Below are 19,733 nucleotides of genomic sequence, written 5' to 3'. Positions count from 1 at the left end.
TAGTTTGGGGAGAAAAGATGCAGTATAACCTGTGTTTCCTTGGAAAGTGTATCAACAAAAGAGAAATATAAATCAAATCAATTTATGGTATAACCACGTTTTGCCATAAAAGGGCATCAATTCTTCTAGGTACACTTGCACAAAGTCAAGGATTTTGTAGGATTTAGTCCGGTGTATGAGTAAACAGTTCTAAATAAGAGGTGATAATATTCAGTATTTTTGTTTGGAGGTTGAAATGGTCATTAACTGAGACAGAGTTGTGTTGGAGGCGAAAAACAGCCAAAATGTGCTACAAAAGGTAAAGTTCTGGAAGATGCTAATTTCACAAGACATATTATGGCAACACTAATTGAGGTTAGGAATGTGTTGGCGTTAGAAGTGTGTAGGGGTTAGGAGTGTGGTTAAGGTTATGGTTGGGATTAGGGTTAGGGGTGTGTTGGAGTTAGGGCTGTGTTAGGGTTGGAGATAGAACTGAGGGGTTCCACTATTTAGGTACATCAGGGGGTCTCCAAACGCAACATGGCGCCTGTTCATTTTTTCCTTCCACATTGCTTTAGTTCTCGCGAAGCACCTGAAGGGTTAATAAACCTCTTGAATGTGATTTTCAGCACCTTGAGGGGGTGCATTTTTTAGAATGATGTCACTTTGGGTATTTTCTGTTTTATTGACCCCTCAAACTCACTTCAAATGTGAAGTGGTCCCTAAAAACATGGTTTTATAAATTTTGTTGGAAAAATGAGAAATCGCTGGTCAACATTTAACACTTATAACGTCCTAACAAAAAAATTAGGTTTCCAAAATTGTGCTGATGTAAAGTAGACATGTGGGAAATGTTACTTATTATCTATTTTGTGTGACATGACTCTCTGATATAAGGGTACAAAAATTAAAAGATTGAAATTTGCAAAATTTTATACATTTTTGCCAAATTTCCATTTTCTTTTTTCAGAAATAAACCAAGTCATTTCAAAGAAATGTTACCACTAACATGAAGTACAATATGTTATGAAAAAAACAATCTCAGAATCAGTGGAATCCGTTGAAGTGTTCTAGAGTAATGGCCTCAAAGTGACAGTGGTCAGAATTGAAAAGTCATTAAGTACAACATTTGCTCTGTCAATCAGGGTTAAACTATGTGCAAGTGTATTTTGGTCATATCAAATACGGATTTGATTTAGACTTCACTTTTGTTCATTCACTTTGCATTGTGTTAATACTAATACTATTAATACTCCTATTTGTAAAAGCATTCTTACTTTGCAGATTTTTTTCCCAGTGGAGTCTGCTTGCAATGTATTTAGCGGGAAACGTTATACATTGTTCTATACATCTGATGTAGGCCAATAACGTAATGTGAACAAAGTAACAGGTGACTCTTTAATTCTTACCGACACTGGATGTATTAGTACGCCGATGTCTGTATTGCCCTTTGATGTGGGCTCCGGCGGTGAACCCACATCTTTCCCGGGACATGTCAGCTGTTATGAACAGCTGACATGTGCCCGCAATAGCCACGGGTGGAATTGCGATCCATCCGTGGCTATTAACTAGTTAAATGCCGCTGTCAAACTAACAACGGCATTTAAATGGTGCTTCCTGCAATCGCGCCAGAAAAATGCCCACCTGTGACCACGTGATCGTGGAGACCTCTATGGTTGGCAGTGCCTGCTTGCGGTGAGCACCACCCAGTGGTCGGCGCTCATAGCAAGTCAGCAATTCTACTACACAGAGACGTTCTGACCATCGCCTCTATGTAGCAGAGCCAATCGGGCTATGGCAGCTTCTAGTCTCCTATTTAGACTATTGAAGAATGCCAAAAGTAAAATATATATATATATATACACATACATATATATATATATATAAGGAGATTTTTGTGTACTCACCGTAAAATCTTTTTCTCCGAGTCATCATTGGGGGACACAGGACGAATGGGTGTTATGCTGCTGCCACCAGGAGGACACTAAGTTAAACACACACAAAAGATTAACTCCTCCCCTGCAGTATACACCCACAGGCTGGACAATCCAGAGCCAGTTCGGTAACAAAGCAGTAGGAGTAAGCCAGATAACAAACAGAAAACATGTCATAGTCAACAAACTCAGACTGAAAAGAACAATTGAGCCAACTAGGCTAACAGGGAGGGTGCTGTGTCCCCCAATGATGACTCGGAGAAAAAGATTTTACGGTGAGTACACAAAAATCTCCTTTTCTCCTACGTATCATTGGGGGACACAGGACGAATGGGACGTCCCAAAGCAGTCCCTGGGTGGGTAACATGAAGTTAGGAATGCTGTGCGCACCTATGAACTACAGATGAGACACTGCCGCTTGTAGGATTCGCCTACCAACGGACGCATCTGCCGAGGCCTGAGAGTGCACATAGTAGTGCTTCGTGAATGTATGTAGGCTGGACCATGTAGCAGCCTTGCAGACCTGCGCTGCCGATGCCTGGTGCCGGATGGCCCAGGACGCGCCGACTGACCGGGTAGAGTGAGCCTTGATCCCCGGAGGTGCAGCGTGACCCTTGACGCGGTAGGACTCTTGGATGGCAGAACGAATCCACTTGGCAATGGAAGCCTTGGAAGCGGGGAGTCCCTTCCGTGGCCCTTCCGGAAGAACGAACAAGGCGTCTGACCTACGGAAAGACGCAGTTCTGGAGACATAACGTCTGAGACCCCTCACTAGGTCCAGAGTGTGGAGAGCCTTTTCCGTGCGGTGAGAAGGAGCAGGACACAGTGAAGGAAGGACAATCTCCTCATTAAGATGGAATGAGGAAACGACCTTTGGAAGAAAAGTCGGACATGTCCTTAGAACTACCTTGTCCTGGTGGAACACGAGGAAAGGAGGTTGACAGGACAGGGCTGCTAGCTCAGAGACACGTCTAATAGACGTGACGGCCACGAGAAAAGCAATCTTCCACGATAAGAAACGCAAGGACACTTCTTGCAAGGGCTCAAAGGGGGGCTCTTGAAGAGCACAGAGGACCAGATTCAGATCCCATGGTTCCAAGGGCATCCTGTAAGGTGGAACCATATGAGAAACCCCCTGGATGAAAGTCCTGACTTGCAATTTGTTTGCAAACCTTCTCTGGAAAAGAACCGAGAGAGCAGAAATTTGGCCCTTAAGAGAGCTGAGAGCAAGGCCCAAATCTACGCCTGATTGGAGGAATTCCAAAATGTGAGGAATAGAAAATTGGAGGGGAGACCGTCCCCGATCCCTGCACCAGGCGAAGTAAGCCTTCCAGGCGCGGTGGTAGATGCGCATGGAAGAAGATTTGCGTGCGCGAAGCATGGTAGATATGACCGACTGCGGCAGACCCCTCTGCCTCAGTACCCAGGACTCAACGGCCACGCCGTTAAACACAGGACCTCTGAGTTCGGGTGGTAAATGGGCCCTTGAGACAGGAGGTCTGCGCGGCTCGGCAGCCTCCAGGGTACGTCTGAAACCAGTTGCACCATCTTGGCGTACCACGTCCTGCGCGGCCAGTCCGGAGCGATGAGAATTACTGGAATCCGTTCTGCCCTGATTTTCCTGATAACCTTTGCCAGAAGGGGAATTGGGGGAAAGATGTATGGGAGTCTGAAACTCTGCCATGAGAGGACGAGAGCGTCGGCTCCGAAAGCTGAAGGGTCGTGAGACCTGGCCATGAAGACGGGAACCTGGCGGTTGAGGCGAGATGCCATCAGATCCACGTCCGGGGTCCCCCAACGAGAGCATATCTGGTGAAAGACTGCGGGATGGAGAGACCACTCTCCGGGATCGAGACTGTGGCGACTTAGAAAGTCCGCTTCCCAGTTTTCCACGCCCGGGATGTAAACTGCTGAGAGTATGGAGTGGTTGGTCTCGGCCCAGCGGAGAATGAGTGATACCTCGACCATGGCCGCTTTGCTGCGAGTGCCCCCTTGGCGGTTGATGTAGGCTACCGCAGTGGCGTTGTCGGACTGGACTCTGACCGCGCGGCCGGAAAGAAACGGCTGAAACTGGCGGAGTGCCAGTCTGATCGCCCGAATCTCTAGGATGTTGATGGGTAGCTGAGATTCCTGCGGGGACCAGCGACCCTGAGTCGAGTGGCAACGGAACACAGCACCCCAGCCGAAGAGACTGGCGTCCGTTGTGACAACCAACCAGTGGACCGGAAGAAAAGACTTCCCCCGAGTCAGGGAGGACCTGTTGGTCCACCACCTGAGGGACTGCCTGATGGAACGAGAGAGAAGGAGACGGCGGTCTAGCGAGGCGGGATTCCTGTCCCATACTGCCAGAAGGGCGTGCTGTAGAGGACGGAGGTGAAAAACCGCAAAAGGCACTGCCTCCATTGCCGCCACCATCCTGCCGAGTACCCTCATGGAGAAGCGTAGGGAGTGAGGGCGAGGTTGGGTAAGCTTTCGGACTTCTCTCTGTAGAGTGGATACCTTTTCCGGGGGTAGAAGTACCAGACCCTGAGAGGAATCTAGGATCATCCCCAGGTAGGATATGGTTTGAGCCGGGACTGGGGAAGATTTCCTGAAATTGATTTTCCAACCCAGGCGCAAAAAGGTATCTATTGTGACGTCTACTGCTTCTGAGCAGGACCGAAAGGAGGGACCCTTTATGAGAATGTCGTCCAAGTAAGGCAACACCACTACACCTCGAGCATGGAGAATGGCCACGGCAGCTGCCATGACCTTGGTGAATACCCGAGGAGCGGTGGCCAGCCCGAAGGGTAGGGCGACAAACTGAAAATGGTGTCCCTGGACGGCAAAGCGGAGGAACCGCTGATGAGCCGGTAGGATGGGAATGTGCAGATAGGCGTCTTGTACGTCTAGAGATGCCAGAAACTCGCCTTCTTCCAGAGAGGCAATTACCGAGCGGAGGGACTCCATACGGAAATGATGTACGCGTACGTACTTGTTGAGGAGTTTGAGGTCTAAAATCGGACGTACTGAGCCGTCCTTTTTTGGTACGATGAAAAGGTTGGAATAAAAACCTTGGTACCTCTCGTTCTGAGGTACCGGGATGATGACCCCGTCTTCCCATAGCGCCCTTATAGCCTGGAAATACTGATCGACCCTTGCTCTGGGAGGGGGGGACTGGAAGAAACGAGATGGGGGAAGAGAGACACACTCTATCTTGTAACCGTAAGACACTAGGTCGCGGACCCATCGGTCGGGAACTACCGAGAGCCACGCGTCCCGAAAGAAAAGTAGGCGGCCGCCTACTCTGTCGGAGTCCTTTGGTGTTTGCCAAAAGTCATTGAGGTGGAGACCTGCCGGGTCTGGGCCCTCGGGATCCCTGTTGTCTGGGTCTGCCTCTCCAAGAGGGAGAAGGCTTGTAAGACGGCTGGGAGGCTCTGTCCTTGCGCTGCCCTCTCCCAGCGCCAGATGGCGCGGAGGAGGGATTGGACCAATTGGAGCCGAAACGGAAATATCGGCCCCGGCCCTGTTGATTGCGAAAGGGGCGAAAAGTTCGTTGCTGGGGAAGAAATTTGCTCTTTCCTCCTGTGGAATCTGCAATTAATTTGTCCAGTTTATCCCCAAAAAGACGTTCGCCCTGGTATGGGAGAGACGTGAGGGATTTTTTGGACCCCGAGTCCGCTTTCCAGTCCCTGAGCCAAAGGGATCTGCGGATCGTGACAGCATTGGCCGCTGCCTGTGAGGCACAGTTGGCCGCGTCTAGGGATGCGGAAACTACGAAGTCCCCCGCTCTGGCGATCTGAGTGGCCAAATGTGGAATCTCTGGGGGTAAGTCGGCCCGTAGTGCCATAGAGGATAAAGACTCGGCCCAATGGGACATGGCTTTTGCGACCCACGTGATGGCAAAAGAGGGAAATAGAGAAGCCGAGGATGCCTCGAAGGCTGAGCGAGCCATCTGATTAATTTGTCTATCAGTGGGATGCTTGATAGACGCGCCCTCGGAGGAGGATAGAACCGCTCTGGTGGCTAGCCGCGACACTGGCGGGTCCACAGAGGGTGACTGAGACCACTCCTTAGTTAGGTCCTGAGCGAACGGATACTTAGATTGCATAGCCTTCTGACCTGAGAAGCGTTTATCCGGACGAACTCTATGGAGATCGACAATGTCCTTGAATTGAGGGTGCGTAGGAAAAAATTTATGGGCCTTTGTGGCTCGCCCAAATGACACGGGATGAGCCGTCTTGGACGGAGTTTCCTCCTCTAACTGAAGCGTCTGAGTAACAGAATCTATGAGAGAATCTAGAGTCTCCTGATCCTGATGATACTCAGGGGAACCGGACACGTTGGATGCGTCGTCCAGGAAGGATTCCCTGCTATGAGACGGGGATGAGGGACGAGAGACTTCGCTCTCTGAGCCGGATGACCGATCACGGACCGGAGATGTCACCCTGGGCCTCTTATGGGATGATTGAGGGCTTCTGGAGACGGTACGACCTCTAGGCCGAGAGAGGATCTTAGACCGCGTTATATCATCCGTGGAAGTGCCCTGGTTAAGGGACGGCTCACAGAGGGACTGTATCGTCCTTTCCAAGGATGCCACAGAGCGAGCGAGGGAGGACGCCCATGCGGGGGTACTAGGCTCGCTACATTCCGGGTCAGGAGCCGGAGCAACTTGTGCCACCGGCATTTCGCAGGCGAAGCACAGCGGGGTAGTGTGACCTCGGGGTAGAGATACCTTGCAGGAGGTGCACACAGCAAAAATAACCGAGTGTGACTTTCCAGTCCGTTTATGCTTAGACTGTGACATATTTGCTGTGGAGTGAGCGTACTTGCAGGGGGGAAGACAATCCTATTGGGTGCGTCTCACCTAAGTTCTGCGGTGGCTTGGCAGGGAGATCCTGAAGTCCTGAGCGCTGCGGTGCTGCAGAGCCGCCAGCGCACTTCCTGATCCAATATGGCCGCCGAGAAGTGAGGAGGGCGCTTCTCGGGCAACGAGAAGCGCCCAGGGAGGGGGCGTGTCATGGGCGGGCGGCGGCGTGCTTGTAGGCGGGCGCTGTAGCCCGGCCCGGGCCTGGGAGCCGCCGAGCCCTCTCAGAGGTATAACGCTGCCCAGCGGCTGCCGAGCCGCACGCTGCTCCGCGGCTGCAGAGCCGCCCGCTGTCCCGCGGCTGCAGGGCCGCCCGCTGCCCCAGAGCCGCACTCTGCCCCGCGGCTGCAGAGCCGCCATAGAAGAGAGGAAGGAGACCCCCTGCTGCCAGCTCGTCGGTCCCCGCACTTACCTTGTGCGATGGGACCGCTGCTCTATCCGCCTTCACCTAGATAGGGAGAGGGTGGAGAGCTACTGCCGCCATGTGTCAACCGCTATGTTCAGTGGTGATGCAGTGGACGGCTGCGCGGACGCCCTGTCAATCTGTCCGGCTGTGCCCTGGCTCCAGGAGACTTAGGTGGATGATTAGTCCCCATGGTCGCCTGAGAGGGAGGGAGGGACATCGGAACGCTAGGGAACCGTCGCCACACTGAAAAGGTGAGCCAGGGCTGGCATCCATCGTCGCGGGAAAGGATACAGGAGGAACGCTCCATGTACTTGCCCGTTGTTGGTGCGGGAGAGATCAGTGCTGACAAAAATTGCCTGTCGCTCCCTTCTCTCCGTTAAATCAAAAAGGAAAATTGGTGGGGTCCTGAGGACCCAAGTGCCTCCTGAGACACTAAGTAAGAACTGGCTCTGGATTGTCCAGCCTGTGGGTGTATACTGCAGGGGAGGAGTTAATCTTTTGTGTGTGTTTAACTTAGTGTCCTCCTGGTGGCAGCAGCATAACACCCATTCGTCCTGTGTCCCCCAATGATACGTAGGAGAAATATATATATATATATATATATATATATATATATATATATATATATATATATATATATATATATATATATATATATATATATATATATATATATATAAGCAAAAAATTGGAACAGCACAACTCCTATACTTAGCTTCGGGTGCAATGCCCACAGACCACCCGTGCACCGGTCGTCTCCAGTCAATATATTCAAAAAAGCAGGCAGCACTCCATTTTCTTAAAGCCTTGAGAAAGGCTCAGTTGAGCCGAAACGTCGCAGAGACATGTGGGTTCATTAAATCCTGCATACTTTAGGAAAATGGAGTGCTGCCTGCTTTTTTGAATATGAATATATATATATATATATATATATATATATATATATATATATATATATATATATATATATACACACACACACATATATATATACACACACACATATATATATACACACACATATACATATATATATACATATATATATATATATATATACATATACACACACATATATATACATATATATATATATACACACACACACACACACACACACACACACACACACACACACACACACACACACACACACACACACACACACACACAGACAGACCAAAAGTTTGGACACACCTCATTTAAAGATTTTTCTTCTTTGCACACTTTTGGGATTCTCTTGATGAGCTTCCAACAATCTTGAAGGAGTTCCCAGAGATGCTTAGCACTTGTTGGCCCTTTTGCCTTCACTCTGTGGTCCAGCTCACCCCAAACCATCTCGATTGGGTTCAGGTCTGGTGACTGTGAAGGCCAGGTCATCTGGCGTAGCATCCATCACTCTCCTTCTTGGTCAAATAGCCCTTACACAGCCTGGAGGTGTGTTTGGGGTCATTGTCCTGTTGAAAAATAATTGATGGTCCAACTAAACGCAAACCTGATGGAATAGCATGCTGCTGCAAGATGCGGTGGTAGCCATGCTGGTTCAGTATGCCTTCAATTTTTAATAAATCCCCAACAGTGTCACCAGTAAAGCACCCCCACACCATCACACCCCCTCCATGCTTCAAGATGGGAACCAGGCATGTAGAGTCCATCCGTTCACCTTTTCTGCGTCGCACAAAGATACGGTGGTTGGAACCACAGATCTCAAATTTGGACTCATTAGACCAAAGAACAGATTTCCACTGGTCTAATGTCCATTCCTTGTGTTCTTTAGCCAAAACAAGTCTCTTCTGCTTGTTGCCTGTCCTTAGCAGTGGTTTCCTAGCAGCTATTTTACCATGAAGGCCTGCTGCACAAAGTCTCCTCTTAACAGTTGTAGAGATGTGTCTGCTGCTAGAACTCTGTGTGGCATTGACCTGGTCTCTAATCTGAGCTGCTGTTAACCTGCGATTTCTGAGGCTGGTGACTCGGATAAACTTATCCTCAGAAGCAGAGGTGACTCTTGGTCTTCCTTTCCTGGGGCGGTCCTCATGTGAGCCAGTTTCTTTGTAGTGCTTGATGGTTTTTGCCGCTGCACTTGGGAACACTTTCAAAGTTTGCACAATTTTTCGTACTGACTGACCTTCATTTCTGAAAGTAATGATGGCCACTCGTTTTTCTTTACTTAACTGCTTTTTTCTTGCCATAACACAAATTCTAACAGTCTATTCAGTAGGACTATCAGCTGTGTATCCATCAGACTTCTGCACAACACAACTGATGGTCCCAACCCCATTTATAAGGCAAGAAATCCCACTTATTAAACCTGACAGGCCACACCTGTGAATTGAAAACCATTCCCGGTGACTACCTCTTGAAGCTCATCAAGAGAATGCCAAGAGTGTGCAAAGCAGTCATCAAAGCAAAAGGTGGCTACTTTGAAGAACCTAGAATATAAGACATATTTTCAGTTGTTTCACACTTTTTTGTTAAGTATATAATTCCACCTGTGTTAATTCATCGTTTTGATGCCTTCAGTGTGAATGTGCAATTTTCATAGTCCTGAAAATACAGAAAAATCTTTAAATGAGAAGGTGTGTCCAAAATTTTGGTCTGTGCTGTATATATAAAAGTTCAAATCACCCCCGTTTCGCCCCATTCAAAATAAAATTTGAATTAAACCTACACATATTTGGTTCAGAATCACCCGATCAATAATAAAAAAAAAAAAGGATTACTCTGAGCGCTAAACGGAGTACCGAGAAAAAAAAAGTAAATTACGTTTTTTTTTGTCACCGCGACATTGCATTATCTGCATTTGCAAATGCAGTAAAGGGTGATCAAAAGATCGTATCTGCACCAAAATGGTATCATTTAGGCTGCGTGCACACGTTCCGGATTTTTCACGGTTTTTTTTTAAGATAAAAACGCTTAAAATACGCGTACATATGCATCCCATCATTTATAATGCATTCCGCAATTTTTGTGCATATGCTGCGTTTTTTCTGCGACAAAAAACGCATCGCGGGAAAAAACGCAGCATGTTCATTAATTTTGCGGATTTCCCACTATATTATTGCATCCCAGAACCTCCGGAAAAAAAACGCGCAAAGAACGCGAGAAATACGCGAAAAAAAAATGTGAAAAATCCACATGCGGATTTCTTGCAGAAGACGTCCGATTTTGTTCAGGAAATTTCTGCAAGAAATCCTGACGTGTGCACATAGCCTAAAATGTCAGCTCAGCACGCAAAAAATAAGCCCTCACCCAACCCAAGATCATGAAAAATGGAGACGCTACGGGTATCGGAAAATGGTGTGTGTGTGTGTGTGTGTGTGTGTGTGTGTGTGTGTGTGTGTGTGTGTGTGTGTGTGTATGTGTATATATATATATATATATATATACACACACACATGCACACATACTAGCTGTACTACCCGGCTTCGCCCGGGTTAATGACTGCTGTTAGCAAAATAGAATGTGTTAACAAAAATTTATTCTGCGCACAAAAACCACAAAACAAATAGATAGAAATGTAATTATTAAAAGGCAAAAACTAAGCTAATAGAAGAATTTCACAACATATATTAGCTTTGTTATACTGAGAATGTCTTTGTTGCCTATATTAACCAATCAGAGCTCAGGTTAATTAACTGTAGCAAAATAGAAGCTGAGCTGTGATTGGTTGCTATTGGCAGCCTGATAAATCCCCAGCCTACAGGAAGCCCACCCCCTGGCAGTATATATTAGCTCACACATACACATAATAGACAGGTCATGTGACTGACAGCTGCCGTATTTCCTATATGGTAAATTTGTTGCTCTTGTAGTTTGTCTGCTTATTAATCAGATTTTTATTTTTGAAGGACAATACCAGACTTGTGTGTGTTTTAGGGCGAGTTTCATGTGTCAAGTTGTGTGTGTTGAGTTGCGTGTGGCGACATGCATGTAGCGACTTTTGTGAGATGAGTTTTGTGTGGCGACAAGCGTGTAGCAACATTTTGTGTGTCGAGTTGCATGTGACAGGTTAGTGTAGCAAGTTGTGTGCAGCAAGATTTGTGCATGGCGAGTTTTGCGCGTGGCGAGTTTTATGTGTGGTGCGTTTTGAGTATGTGCAAGTTTTGTGTGAGGCAACTTTTGCATGTGGTGCAACTTTTGTACATGTGGCAATTTTTCTGTGTGTGCAAGTTTTGCATAAGGTGAGTTTTCCAAGAGGTGAGTTTTGCACGTGTGGCGAGTTTTGCGTGAGCCTAGTTTTGCATATGGCGAGTTTTGCATGTAGCGAGTTTTGCGCGTTGCGAGTTTTGAGTGGTGACTTTTGTGTTTCGACTTTTATGTGGCGAGGTTGGTGTGTGTGTGGTGAAATGTGTGCTGAGGGTCGTATATGTGTTCAAGCACGTGGTAGTGTGTGGCGCATTTTGTGTTTGTGTTCATATCCCCGTGTGTGGTGAGTATCCCATGTCGGGGCCCCACCTTAGCAACTGTACGGTATATACTCTTTGGCGCCATCACTCTCATTCTTTAAGTCCTCATTGTTCACATCTGGCAGCTGTCAATTTTCCTCCAACACTTTTCCCTTCACTTTTTCCCCATTATGTAGATAGGGGCAAAATTGTTTGGTGAATTGGAACGCGCGGGGTTAAAATTTCACCTCACAACATAGCCTATGACGCTCTCGGGGTCCAGATGTGTGACTGTGCAAAATTTTGTGGCTGTAGCTGCGACGGTGCAGATGCCAATCCCGGACATACACACATACATACACACATTCAGCTTTATATATTAGATATACCTGTATGTAATCTCCTGTATATAGTATATACCTGTGTGTCATCTCACCTATATATAGTATATATCTGTGTGTCATCTCCTCCTGTATATAGTATATACCTGTATGTCATCTCCTGCTATACATAGCATATACCTGTATGTCATCTCCTCCTGTATATACTATATACCTGTAGGTAATCTGCTCCTGTATATAGTATATACCTGTGTGTCATCTCCTCCTGTATTTAGTATATACCTGTATGTCATCTCCTCCTGTATGTAGGATGTACCTGTATGTCATCTCCTCCTCTATATAGTATATACCTGTGTGTCATCTCTCCTGTATATAGTATATATCTGTGTGTCATCTCCTCCTGTATATAGTATATACCTGTGTGTCATCTCCCCTGTAAATAGTATATACCTGTGTGTCATCTCCTCCTGTATATAGTATATGTCTGTATGTCATCTCCTCCTGTATTAGCCCTCGTTCACACATTATTTGGTCAGTATTTTTACCTCAGTATTTGTAAGCTAAATTGGCAGCCTGATAAATCCCCAGCCAACAGTAAGCCCTCCCCCTGGCAGTATATATTAGCTCACACATACACATAATAGACAGGTCATGTGACTGACAGCTGCCGGATTCCTATATGGTACATTTGTTGCTCTTGTAGTTTGTCTGCTTATTAATCAGATTTTTATTTTTGAAGGATAATACCAGACTTGTGTGTGTTTTAGGGCGAGTTTCGTGTGTCAAGTTGTGTGTGTTGAGTTTTGTGTGGCGACATGCGTGTAGCAACTTTTTGTGTGTCGAGTTGCATGTGACAGGTTAGTGTAGCAAGTTGTGTGCAGCAAGTTTTGCGCATGGCAAGTTTTGCGCGTGGCGAGTTTTATGTGTGGTGCCTTTTGAGTATGTGCAAGTTTTGTGTGAGGCAACTTTTGCATGTGTTGCAACTTTTGTGCATGTGGCAATTTTTCTGCGTGTGCAAGTTTTGCGTGTGGCGAGTTTTCCATGAGGTGAGTTTTGCACGTGTGGCGAGTTTTGAATGTGGAGAGTTTTGCGCGTGGCGAGTTTTGAGCGGCGACTTTTGTGTTTCTACTTTTATGTGGCGAGGTTGGTGTATGTGTGGTGAAATGTGCGCTGAGGGTGGTATGTGTTCGAGCACGTGGTAGTGTGTGGCGCATTTTGTGTGTGTGTTCATATCCCCGTGGTGGTGTGGTGATTATCCCATGTCGGGGCCCCACCTTAGCAACTGTACAGTATATACTCTTTGGCGCCATCGCTCTCATTCTTTAAGTCCCCCTTGTTCACATCTGGCAGCTGTTAATTTGCCTCCAACACTTTTCCTTTCATTTTTTCCCCATTATGTAGATAGGGGCAAAATTGTTTGGTGAATTGGAAAGCGCGGGGTTAAAATTTCACCTCACAACATAGCCTATGACGCTCTCGGGGTCCAGACGTGTGACTGTGCAAAATTTTGTGGCTGTAGCTGCGACGGTTCAGATGCCAATCCCGGACATACATACATACACACATTCAGTTTTATATAATATATACATACATATATATATATACACACATTATATATATATATATAGATATAGATAGATAGAGAGAGAGAGAGAGAGAGAGAGAGAGAGAGAGAGAGAGAGAGAGAGAGAGAGAGAGAGAGAGAGAGAGAGAGAGAGAGAGAGAGAGAGAGAGAGAGAGAGAGAGAGAGAGAGAGAGAGAGAGAGAGAGAGAGAGAGAGAGAGAGAGGTTTTTTTTGTTTTGTGTTTGGAATTTTTTTTCACCACTTAGAAAAAAGAACCTACACATGTTTGGAGTCTATGAACTCGTAATGACCTGGAGAATCATAATGGCAGTTCAGTTTTAGCATTTAGGGACCGTAATAAAAAAAAAAGTCAAACAAAAGACAAGTAGGGAATGCACTTTTTTTTTGCAATTTCACAGCACTTACAATTTTTTTTCCCCTATTCGAGTACACAACATGGTAAAACCAATGGTGTCATTCAAAAGTACGGTACATCTCGTCCCGCAAAAAACAAGACCTCACTAGGCCAAACTGATGGAAAAAGAAAAAAAAAAAATTATGGCTCTGGGAAGAAGGAGAGCGAAAAATGAAAAAAGCTCTGGTGTGAACGGGTTAAGAAACAAGTAAAAAGTTGAAATAAATAGTACACCATTTATATAAACAATTAAACAAGACACGCATAATTCTTAATTGATAAGAAATGCAAAAGACTTACAAGTACTTCAGGAAACGTTCAGTTTTTAACCCCTTCATGACCCAGCCTATTTTGGCCTTAATGACCTTGCCATTTTTTGCAATTCTGACCAGTGTCCCTTTATGAGGTAATAACTCAGGAAAGCTTCAACAGATCCCAGCGGTTCTGAGACTGTTTTTTCGTGACATATTGGCCTTCATGTTAGTGGTAAATTTAGGTTGATAATTTGCTTTTTTGCGTTTATTTGTGAAAAAAATGGATACTTGGCAAACATTTTGAAAATTTAACAATTTACAAATTTTTTATTTTTATTCTGTTAACCAGAGAGTTATGTGACACAAAATTGTTAATAAATAACATTACCCACATGTCTACTTTACATCAGCACAATTTTGGGAACAACATTTTTTTTTGCTACAAAATTATAAGGGTTAAAATTTGACCAGTGATTTCTTATTTTTACAACAAAATTTACAAAACCATTTTTTTTTTAGGGACCACCTCACATTTGAAGTCAGTTTGAGGGGTCTATATGGCTGAAAATACCCAAAAGTGACACCATTCTAAAAACTGCACCCCTCAAGGTGCTCAAAACCACATTCAAGAAGTTTATTAACCCTTCAGGTGCTTCACAGCAGAAGCAACATGGAAGGGAAAAATTAACATTTAACTTTTGAGTCACAAAAATGATCGTTTAGCAACAATATTTTTTATTTTTCCAAGGGTAAAAGGAGAAACTGGACCCCACAAGTTGTTGTACAATTTGTCCTGAGTACGCCAATACCCAATATGTGGGGGGGGGGGGGAGGGGAAGGGAAGGGAAGGAGCGCCATTTAAACTTTTTGAATGAAAAATTGGCTCCAATCTTTAGCAGACACCATGACGCATTTGGAGAGCCCTGTGTGCCTAAACATTGAAGCTCCCCCCACAAGTGACCCCATTTTGGAAACTAGACCCCCCCAAGTAACTTATCTAGATGCATACTGAGCACTTTTAACCCCCAGGTGCTTCACAAATTGATCTGTAAAAATGAAAAAGTACTTTTTTTTCCCCACAAAAAAATTTCTTTTAGCCTCAATTTTTTCATTTTTACATGGGCAACAGGATAAAATGGATCCTAAAATTCGTTGGGCAATTTCTCCTAAGTACACCGATACCTCACATATGGGGATAAACCAATGTTTGGGCACACGGCAGGGCTCGGAAGGGAGGGAGCGCCATTTGACTTTTTGAATGAAAAATTAGCTCCAATCGTTTCGGACACCATGTCGCGTTTGGAGAGCCCCTGTGTGCCTAAACATTGGAGCTCCCCCACAAGTGACCCCATTTTGGAAACTAGACTCCCAAGGAACTAATCTAGATGTGCGGTGAGCACTTTGAATCCCCAAGTGCTTTACAGAAGTTTATAACGCAGAGCCGTGAAAATAAAAAATCATTTTTCTTTCCTCAAAAATTAGCAAGCAATTTTTTCTTTTCACAAGGGTAACAGGAGAAATTGGACCACAATATTTGTTGCCCAGTTTGTCCTGAGTACGCTGATACCCCATATGTGGGAGTAAACCACTGTTTGGGCACACATCGGGGCTCGGAAGGGAAGTAGTGAATGCAGACTTTGATGGAATGGTCTGCTGGTGTCACGTTGCGTTTGCAGAGCCACTGATGTGCCTAAACAGTAGAAAACTCCCACAAGTGACCTCATTTTGGAAACTAGACCCCCCAAGGAACTTATCTAGATGTGTGGTGAGCACTTTGAACCCCCAAAGTGCTTCACAGAATTTTATAACGCAGAGCCGTGAAAATAAAAAATCATTTTTTTCCCACAAAAATAATTTTTTAGAGTCCATTTTTTTATTTTCCCAAGGGTAACAGAAGAAATTAGACCCCCAAAGTTGTTGTGCAATTTTTTTTCAGTACGCTAATGCCCCATATGTTTGGGTAAACCACTGTTTGGGCGCACGTCGGGGCTTGGAAGGGAGGGAGCACCATTTGACTTTTTGAACGCAAGATTGGCTGGAATCAATGGTGGCGGCATGTCGCGTTTGGAGACCCCTGATGAGCCTTAACAGTGGAAACCCCTCAATTCTAACTCCAACACTAACCCCAATACACCCCTAACCCTAATCCCAACTCTAGCCATAACCCTAATCACAACCCTAACCCCAACTTTTGCCATATCCTAACCACAAGCCTAACCCTAACCCCAACACACCCCTAACCCTAATCTTAACCCCAATTCCAACCCTAACTTTAAGGCTATGTGCCCACATTGCGGATTCGTGTGAGGAATTTTCTGCACTGTTTTTGAAAAATCTGCAGGTAAAAGGCACTGCACATGCGCCCGCCATTTTGGAAAATGGTGGCGCCCATGGAGAAGACAGACGGACACCGGAGCTCGGTAAGTATGGGGGGGGGGTGGGATTGGAGCACGGGGGAGCAGAGGACAGGACGGAGGGGCGGAGATTGGTGGCGGTGGCAGATCGTGGTCTCCAGTCATGGCCGATGATATTGCAGCATCGGCCATGGCTGGATTGTAATATTACACCAATTATCATTGGTGAAATATTACGATTGCTCTGATTGAAAATGAAAGTCACATTCAACAGCCTATCAGAGCGATCGTAGGGGCGAAGCCACCCCTCCCCCCCCCCCCCCCGGGCTCAAGTACCACTCCCCCTGTCCCTGCAGGTTGGGTGAAATTGCAGTTAACCCTTTCACCCGACCTGCAGGAACGCGATCATTCTGTGACGCAGCATATGCGTCACAGGTCGGATTGGCACCGACTTTCATGACACATACACTGTGTCACAGGTTGGGAAGGGGTTCATTCGAACCAAAACATTATGGGGTAAAATAGAGAATTTGAAACTTTACCTTTTTGAGTCATGAGATGCTTACCTGTCTTTGTAGTTTATTACAGTGTCTACTATAGCATTCATCTGTTTAGTTAGTTTAGGTGGGTTTGGTGATAACTTTTCAGCTGGAGGACGTCCTCTTCTTTTTTTCTCTCGCTTTTCTCCATCATCTTTTACAACCTCTTTGTCCACATTTCTTCGCCGCTTGCGCTTTTTCAGCCGAACTTCTTCTTCCATCTCTTCCAGATTTCCGTCCTCGATGGCCTGTTGACAGAAACAAACATGAAAGTAGATCAGGGGTGATCTTTTTTCATTCCAGGTTTGACACAGGGTAATAAACTCTTCAATGAAACCAATATACTGTAATGTTGTGTGTGAAAGAGAACAAGGGTTCGAACACAGGATCGATAACTACACTTAGGCCACACAGGCAACAACATTTAAAATATTGTTTTAAACTTAGCAATTTGGATCATTTCTAGTGACTGTACACTGAATGCTTCTGAATTTCAGGATGTGAAGGAAATGTAGCACTTATAGATCACAATAGACAAATGGTGCTACCTTTCCATTCTCAATAGGGCAAGTTCCAACACACTCGCACTGTCCAAAGTGTGCAGAACTGTGGGGACACGTCCCTTTGACATGGAAAATAGTAACTCAGTTGTGACTTTTTCAGATTTTCAGGGAGGAATAAGAGGGGAACAGCACAAGTCATAAGAAAAGTGCTTTTAACTCATGGGAATGAAATCCAGAAGAGCAATACACTATGCATACATCACTCTGATATAGATTAGCAGTTTCTCAGACTAAATATAAACTAATGGCTAATAGAAGGTAGATCACATTCTTAAAATTCCATGATCTTTAAGCTCAGAATGGCATATAAATCTGTGTTAAATACCACAACATTGCATATTGCAGATATCTATTACAGGGGCTATGGATAAGGTGATGGCTGCCATTAGGGCATGTTCACATGGCGTGGACTTGCTGTATGGAGACACCTAAATGTCTGGACTAAGTCTATATGGGCAGGCAAGCAAAGTGAATAGTCAAACTAATTTGAAAAAATAACAGTGTTTATTAAGGACTCAAAATATACTGTAATTCATAAAAACTAAAAACAAAGATGCTTCACCTTGGGGAACACATAACACAGGCCTGTTCATAGTACATGTGTCTTCTAGGTTGCAGTGTTGTAACTCCAGTAAAGTAGTAATATCCACATAGAATAATCACTATCCTAGATCTGATGAGATGATGTTAGTGTAAATTCGGGCATGTGCACCACAAGTTGAAGCATATTTGTTTTAATATATGTCTACTATATTTTGAGTCATTAATAAACGTTTTTTCAATGAGTTTGAATATTCACTTTGCGTGCCTGGCCATATATACGGTACTTATTGGTCCATGCATTTAGGTGTCTTCATACATTTCAAAGTGAAATCTGACATGGCAGATGACCATTATTCAAATGGACACATTACACTGATGTAATTACTGCATGGAAAACCTGCAGCAAAGTACAGTGCAAGGCAAGTGAAAAAAGTGTAAAGCCTCATTCACACATTGTGGCCAAGTCCTGTACAGATTCGGATGTCTGGATTTTCTGCAGCATGCTGTATTCTACAAACAATTTTCCTTTCCTACTAAACAGGCTGAAAACCCTGGTCAAATCTGCAGCAAAAATCCACAGTGTGTGAACGTACCCTTATTGGTTCATCACCAATGGAAAAAAAGGTGGGACGTCTGTTAGACCAAGTCATCCCAGATGTCTAAAAAGATTATAAAGGAAAACATTTTCAATTAACTTCTAGATATACAGGAAAAGGGGTTAGGAAGTTTAAGTGCACTTTTAAAAACATTTGACATGTCAGAAGTTAGGGGATCTAGATGCTGAGACACCCCTCCCCCCTTTGTTTTAGTGAAGTCAAAGAGGTGGAACAGGCAATAGAAAGTTTATGAACACTTCTTTTGATAACCGCATCTACGCAGAAAGAACAACGGTCAGCCGTGCACTGCTAACCGGTTCAGCGATGGATGGGGGTCTCAGCACCTATCCCACCTATCAAAACTTTGTACTGTCATGATGACGTTAAAATGTTTAGAAAGTGTGGTTATACGTTAATGGTGCTTTATGACAGGCGATCAACATTAGCAAAGACTTGGAAAATGAAACCGGTTATCCTTTAAACCCAGTCTAGGTCAATTTAATCCATTCATCTCAAGCTCTCATTAGAAATGCTAACAGTTTTTATTTATGGGCATAAGTAACAATAGGAGACAATTACGACGAGGCGAAACGGCACAGAATAAGGAGACAATAGTGAACTCATGAGCCAGAACGACCGGCTCACAACCACGGCTGATACCTAACTTTGGAAGTCATTTTCACCGAGTGAGTCCACATTATGTTGGTTTCCTGGGATGTATACAGCTAAACACAGATTTCTACATCCACACGGCACACAGCAAGTTGTAACGCACAGCCCTAGCACATCTGGAAGAACATTATACACTTGTTATGCATCTGAATGTTGTCGTCTGCAGCTGAAAAGAAATCTAATCAAATGGCAATTACCTTCACTTTCCACGGTATAAACCATGGGCAATATTTACAGGCAGCACAAAAACACACTCACGTCATTAGAATCCCATTCAGATGAGGAGAATAAAAACAGTGAAGAAAAAGCCTTCAACCTGGCAGGTGCCTATGCCAAAGGGAT

The 19,733-nt window shown here is 45.0% G+C and overlaps 1 protein-coding gene across 12 annotated transcripts in view; it reads right to left on the bottom strand.

Annotated features, from left to right (window-relative positions):
• SMARCA2 (SWI/SNF related BAF chromatin remodeling complex subunit ATPase 2) overlaps positions 1 to 19,733 on the bottom strand; it is a 403,813-nt gene that overhangs the window by 39,164 nt on the left and 344,916 nt on the right. For 8 of the 12 annotated variants that reach the window (XM_077249116.1, XM_077249118.1, XM_077249115.1 and 5 more), the window contains 2 exons: positions 18,717 to 18,782; positions 17,045 to 17,265 (listed from right to left, as the gene is read on the bottom strand). In XM_077249116.1, the coding sequence (XP_077105231.1) occupies positions 17,045 to 17,265; positions 18,717 to 18,782 (287 nt within the window). The remainder of the gene's footprint in view (positions 1 to 17,044; positions 17,266 to 18,716; positions 18,783 to 19,733) is intronic. The other 4 variants (XM_077249121.1, XM_077249122.1, XM_077249123.1 and 1 more) reach the window with 1 other exon arrangement.

This window comes from Ranitomeya variabilis, chromosome 1 (genome assembly GCF_051348905.1).
Source record: "Ranitomeya variabilis isolate aRanVar5 chromosome 1, aRanVar5.hap1, whole genome shotgun sequence".
In the NCBI taxonomy this organism is placed as follows: domain Eukaryota; kingdom Metazoa; phylum Chordata; class Amphibia; order Anura; family Dendrobatidae; genus Ranitomeya; species Ranitomeya variabilis.
Note: the sequence above shows the minus strand (reverse complement) of the source record. Positions and strands in the feature narration are given on the sequence as shown.